We start from the raw sequence: 6822 nt of genomic DNA on the forward strand, positions 1-6822 counted from the left end.
GACCTTGCAGTAACAGTTAATTCAGTGTTAACCTAGGACCGCCACCAGAGCTAAGAAATATATGTATCCTCTCTGACTGACCTACAAAATCTTAAAAGATATGATTAGAAATGGCTCTCATTCATAATGCATGGGCGGCCTTATCGACGGAAATACTCTGAAGTAATGTTCATAATAAATTATTTTTGATTAGAGTATTTAGAAAATGTACATTAGGATTTAATATTAAATAAATACCTCAAATCTTTACTTTAAAGTCTCAGACTATATATTTTGTTACATCACTGTTCATTTGAAAGGGGTACAATTTTAAAAGGCCCATCTTTTCAGTATCAGTTTTGAAGGAATAAGATCTGAAATCAGAATATTAGTTTTTATTACCAGCACATCTGTGGAGAATGTGACTTTCCTCAACAGGAAAGGGTGCATTCAAGACTGAAACCCAAACATAGGCCAGCAAATTACTTTTCATATGAAGCAAGTTACTTACTTTTACAAAATGAGAACATTATGTATACATTAGATATAAAGGCATACCTGGGTTTTTTCCTTCTAATTCACTCTGCTCTTGAAATTAAAAAAAAGTTATAAAAGAAGTAGTTAATCGAGACAGAGTTGAGTTGCTAGTTAGTGATGGATGTCCCTGCATTTCCAGGAAACTGAAGTGGGTAAGACTTGTTTTCTTCCAAGTATATTCTTCACCTTTTTATCTCTTTATCATTGGCTTAATCTAGGTTGGCAACACAATGAACATCTCTTTCAAAGTTAGATGGCTCGTTCTGCCTTCCTCGGCCTATGTTCTCAATGCTTAGTCCTTCTTGACTAGAGATCTTTTCTGATACCCATACCCCAGTGAATAAAATGGCCTAAAGAAGACTTTAAATGCAGCAGAATAGTACACTAATTAAAACTAAATTCGATTCATTTAGTCAACAAGGAACTAGTATCTAGAATATATGAGCCAAAATCAAACCATTGCTATTGACTCTATTTCAGAGGATTTCCAAATATGGTAAATCTTTACAGAAGTAGATTACCATATCTTTTTCTTGTGGAGCTGTGGTTTCAAACTGCTGACCTTTTAATTAGCAGTCAAGTAACTTGGATTGCTCTACCAGGGCTTCTTAGAATGTACAGAGCTCGCTCACAACTCTGGTTAATAAACAAGCAATAGCATCAGAAAATGTGCCCACGATATGAATCAGACTTTACCAAAGAGGGTTTACAGACGTCAGGTGTCATACATTAAAAGATTCTCAACATTAGCTTTTAAAGAAATCAAATTACAACCAAAATGAGATTTTTACCAAAGATTTAGATGTCATTCATTGGTTAATGTTTAAACAGACACATTTATACCCAACTCTATTAACTTAGCAATAATTACATAATAACGTGAATGTATAACAGTTGACCTACACGTGTGGTAATTTATATAGACAAATGCATACACAAATAAGTAAAACAGAGGCGTCTGGATTAGTGCACTAACATTTTGGTCATTATACTGCTATTTTGCAAGATGTTACCATTGGAGGAACTGGTTGAAAGTACAAAGCATCTTTTCTTAAAATTGCATGGAAACGTACAATTACTAAAATGTCTAAAAACAAAACAGTAAACCTCATTTTGTATTCAGAATTATGACCAGCCATATTTGTGAATGTGCAGTTAAGTAAAATGAAAGCAATACTATGTTTCAATAATATAGTAGTTCCAATATTTCAAGAGATGTTTGAAGTTTGAATATTAACTCCCTTTTCATTATGAAATCTCTAGCAAAACACTAAATTACAATTTAGTTCCCTTGCAATCAAATATTTGCCTTTATAAACAATTCAAAACTCCTAAGTCTTTTATCGTAGTGAATTCAAGTTTCTAAAATTAATATTCAAAAATTTTTTTTCAATTTCACTTTAATAAGTAGAGTTGGAAGCTTTTCAGTACTGGAAGCCTGACTTCTCTCTTTCTGGAAGGAATAAAGTTATTTCAGGGTTTTAGGAGTCACATTAGTTAAGTCTCAAAGCTGTTAATGTTTTATTTTTCAAAGATTCTTGCGAGCTCTATGGCAAACTGATAATATTGTCTATATAGTCACATAATTAAAAGAGGGAACAAAGTCAAGTTTCTGACTTCAAAAAGTTATCTTAGAACTAACTACATGCTTTCAGAACTTAAGACTCAGCAGAAATAGTACAAATTAAATATCTATGATTTCAGTATTCTAGTTATTTGATATGTTTAACTCTAGAATCTTTACGAGCCATCATATGGAAAGAAAATATTAACATAGCCATTTCCTCTCAGAAAGGTGATATTCCTTTTGGTTAGAAATCTGTTGTGAAAATTATAGATTAACCTGCATGCCCTTTCATTCATTTCCAGTAGGCAAGAAGAATGGAGAACTGCAAAAGGAGAAGAAGAAGTAAGAATTTATAGGTCAGAAGAAAAAAGGAAACACTTTACTATCCCAAAAGAGAATAAAATACTCACTGTCTCAAAGGTAAATAATCTCTCTGTTTAATAATCTGTTCTGTTGTCATTATAAATTTTAAATTCTAGATTGCTGCCTTTTTAGCTTAACTTTTCCAAAATGCTAATACCTAAGTAGGAATTAAGTCTTATTAATAGCATTAAAATCCTAAGCAAGATCTGTAACTGTAGGGTCAGTAGTTCGAAACCACTCACACTTCTTCTCTAAGAGAAAGATGAAGGTTTGTACTCCTGCACAGAATTCAATCTGGGAAATCCACAGGCAGTTTTATTCTGTCCTATGGGATCACTAGAACCCCTGGTGGTGTAGTGGTTATACTTTGTGCTGCAATCTGCAGTTTGAAACCACCAGGTGCTTCTTAGGAGAAAGATGCAGCTTTCTACTCCTATAAAGAGTTACCATCATGGAAAACCACAGGGGCAGTTCTACCCTGTTCTGTAGGGTCACCATGAGTCAGAATTGACTCCATGTGACAGTGAATGGGATCACTCTGAATACTACTGTATATATTCATGGATAAGCCGAGTTTTTCGGCACATTTTTAATGCAGTTTGTGGTAAAATTAGGTGCCTCGGCTGTTGTTTGGGTCAGCTTATACTTCAGTGTATATAGTAATTGACTTAATGGCAGCAAATGAGTATGAGCCATTGATTTTACATTCTAAAACAGTTTTTTGCTTTTTAGCATTTTTTTGCTGCTTTATATCTCCTTGGTTTTGTAGATGATCAAGTCAGTACCACTGTTAAAAATAATAGTTCTCATTTTCTTCATAGAGAGGTAAATTTATGTGCTATTTTGTCCTGTTGGTTTCTCTGTCATTCTAACTCCGGAAAACTTAGGTGTGATGCATTTCAATTGGTCATGCTCTGATCATGGAAAGATGTATGTATTTCTCCTATATAAGCTTGAAAGTGTCAGAGCCTGAGATTCTGAAATTGAATAGATCTGTTTGGAACCTCCTTTCAGGTCTAAGTCACCATCTAAGAAGTGACCTAAGTCAAGAAAACAAAACTAGCTGGATTTTATGCCCCTTGCTCTTTCTACTTGAGTTCTAAAACAACCTAAATTAATCTTCTTGTGTAGGATTTCCTTTCTTTTTTTTTTTAATGACCTGATTCATTAAAGGGATTAAGCCATTCTATATTATGTTTTCCTTTACTGGGTGTATCATACACTGCACGGGACAGGATCATAAAAGTGAGCTTCGTTCTCAAACTTTGTTGTTGGTTAATTGTTGGGGTTTTTGGTTCTGTTTTGGTTCCCTCAATGGTATCTGGAAAGCACATAACTTTTTATTTTTTTACTTAGAATCCAAGTATGCCAGAATATGAACACTTGTAAGATGGGTCTTCAGAATATTCATCGAAAAAATTCATTGTATTTTTATTGCACTCTTTCATGAACTTTTTGAAGCATCTTTACATAGTGATAGTGCGGTTGATAGTCACAATGACCTCACTTAAGGTTGCAGAATGAAGGATGGGTCAACAGGGAAAACAGAGGTTTCATGCTCTCTACAAGTTACAACAATGTGCAATACATTCTATTGCCTGGGACATGAGTCGACAAGCTTTTGAGCCGAAAGCCATATTTGAGAGCCATAAATACATTTTTAAAAATCAGGAAATTTTAAAGTAACATCATAAACGAAACTATGGTTTTGTTTTCAATTTTACTTCAGAACCACGTGTACATATGGAAAGAACCACTATGGCTCTTGAGCTGCAGTTTACCGACCCCTGGTCTAGAACAGTTTCCCAAACTTACTTGTTGCTTCCTGGTCCCCCCTTTTCAGAAAAAGCATTACTCAGTGGCCCCCTGGCAATTAAAAACATTTGGACTATAGCCCATAATCTAGAATAAAATGTAGGTGTCTTGTTTTTTGTGTGTGGAAAAATTAAGAAGGACAACTATTAGGTAGCAACAGGACTTGCAATTTATCCTGAAGAAACTATGGATATAGTGTTTAAAAATGATAATTTTTTAGGACTAAATATTAATACTGTTGTTAAGATATTTGTACCAATTTTTATGCCATGGATTTGAGTAAGTAAAAATATGTTAAGTGAAAGAGACAAGTTGACCAAATATTTTTGAGTAATTGTTAAAACCTCTATTTACTCAAAGCTACCACAGTATATTTGTGCATGGGAGTCCAGTGTTACTTTTCTTCCCAATTTAATGGTAATTATTTTTTTAATGCATTACTAATTGATTCTTCCTTGAAGTATGTGATTTCCTTATTGATTTTGAGATTTTTTTTTCTTTTATAATTATATTTCATTGGTATCTTGAAATAGATGATAAACTAGTTTCTCTTTATGATTGTTGGTTCTATTCTCACTTGTTGCAGGAAACATTTTATTATATTTATATTCAGCTAAAGAGAACCAGCAAAGTAGCTGGTGTACTTCGCCTCGTAGTAACAGAGTACTTATTTTTATCACACTTTGGTTTTTAATTTGCATTTGCAGCCAATACTCTTACGTGATGTCTGTAGGTTTGGAATTGGAACAGGAAAATTTTGATGTTTGACTTGGTCTGTTATCAGTTAATTAGGGAACACAATTTTTTTCTTATTAGAATTTACCATTCAGCAGGTAAATTTTAGAATATCACAATGCTCTGAAGTAATTTGATGTTAAATATTTAAGGTGGTCTACAGTCTAGTTCATCTATATAACAATGAACTCAAACTAAAAATAGAAAACCTCTTTAACACACTTTAATAAATTCTATTTACTTGGTTTCAGAATCATGCTCATGAGCATTTCCTAGATCTTGGAGAATCCAAAAAGCAACAGGCAAATCAACATAATTACCGTACGAGGTCTGCGTTGGAAGAGCCTCCTAGACCCTCAGAAGAGATCGAAAATGGCACTAGCTCTTCAGATGTAAGCTCTCAGCTTCATGGGCATACCTTCCTTTTCTTTTTCCAATTTTACTCTTTCAGAAACAAAGGAGCAGTTCTACCCTGCTGTGTCAGGTTGCCATGAGTAGAATTGACTTGATGGTAGTGAATTTGGCTTGGTTTCATTCTTTACATCCATGATACATTTATATTAGTGGTCTGAGGTTCAAAGATGTTAAATTTTACAGCCCGCTATTAAATAATATAGGAGAGCTTAAACCCAGGTTCCTTTTACACTAAAGCCATGCTTTTAAATTTTATTTCATTTTCTTAAATTCCCTAATTATATTTCTTATATTTAAAGTGAATTGCAGTAAACAAATAATGCTCTAAAGAAAGGCTTTGGACTAGACCCCATTAAAACCTGTTAATGATCTTTTGTGGCTTTTTTCTGGTCCATGTAACCTTGCATTAACATAGCACAAAAACAAATAAACTTAATATCAAATATCTGTTATAGTAACTAGGGAGCAAGACAGTTGGTGATAATAAAGCCAAGCTTTAAAAACCATACTGCTAAGTTTTTCTCTAGAATTAATAATACTCAATATGCATTTGAAATTATCCTTAATCTTTTTACTAATTTATGGTATTCTTAATTTTTCCCCAACAGTTTCACTGGAACATAATTTTTTAAAATCATTTTATTGGGGGCTCTTACAACTCTTATTACAATCCATACATCAGTTGTATCTGACAAATTTGTATATATATTCCATCGTTCTTTTGTAGGCATTTACTTTCCATTGAGCCCTTGGGATTAGCTCCTCCTCTTTCCGGCCCCCACCCCAACCCTTGTGGCCCCTTGATAGATTGTAGATTTTTAATTATTTTCAAAACTCACACCGACACGGTCTCCCTTCCCCTCTGGTTTCTATTGTTCTCCCCCCTGGATTGGGGGTATGTGGTTATGTGCCATTCCTTGTGATCCGTGCTCCCCTCCCTCTCCATGTCTTCCCCCTCCCCTACCCTCTACCCTTTTGTTATCTCTATTCCCATTCTTGTGAGTTTTATCTCTTGTGCAATCTAATTTTTGTAGTCTTCCTCTTGCATAATTATTTCTACAGGTATTTTCCTTAATAAGTTTTATATTTCTTTAGCAAAGGGAATCAATTTGCAATCTTAAGTCGTACTCATTACTTTAAACCAGTGGTTCTCAATCTGTGGGTCGTGATCCCTTTGGGTGGGTGGGTGTCGAATGACCCTTTCATAGGGGTCGCCTGGTTCATAACACTAGCAAAATTACGTTATGAAGTAGCAGTGAAAATAATTTTTATGGTTGGGGTTCACCACAACATGAGGAAGTGTATTTAAGGATTGCATTACTTAGCCTAACCGCACCCTCCAGGTTGTAGAATTGGTGATTTTATGGACTGGCTCTTAAATACTGTTGAACTTCAAAATGTTGGACATATAT

General features: G+C 34.2%; 1 protein-coding gene across 1 annotated transcript in view; it reads left to right on the forward strand.

Moving 5' to 3' along the window:
* LOC101639896 (pleckstrin homology domain interacting protein) overlaps positions 1-6822 on the forward strand; it is a 106534-nt gene that overhangs the window by 55501 nt on the left and 44211 nt on the right. Inside the window, exons 16-17 of the mRNA XM_030886740.2 lie at positions 2386-2503; positions 5248-5388. Of these exons, the coding sequence (XP_030742600.1) occupies positions 2386-2503; positions 5248-5388 (259 nt within the window). The remainder of the gene's footprint in view (positions 1-2385; positions 2504-5247; positions 5389-6822) is intronic.

Source organism: Echinops telfairi, unplaced genomic scaffold (assembly GCF_000313985.2).
Source record: "Echinops telfairi isolate 266 unplaced genomic scaffold, ASM31398v2 ScPeMD7_3533;HRSCAF=4204_0, whole genome shotgun sequence".
Taxonomy (NCBI): domain Eukaryota; kingdom Metazoa; phylum Chordata; class Mammalia; order Afrosoricida; family Tenrecidae; genus Echinops; species Echinops telfairi.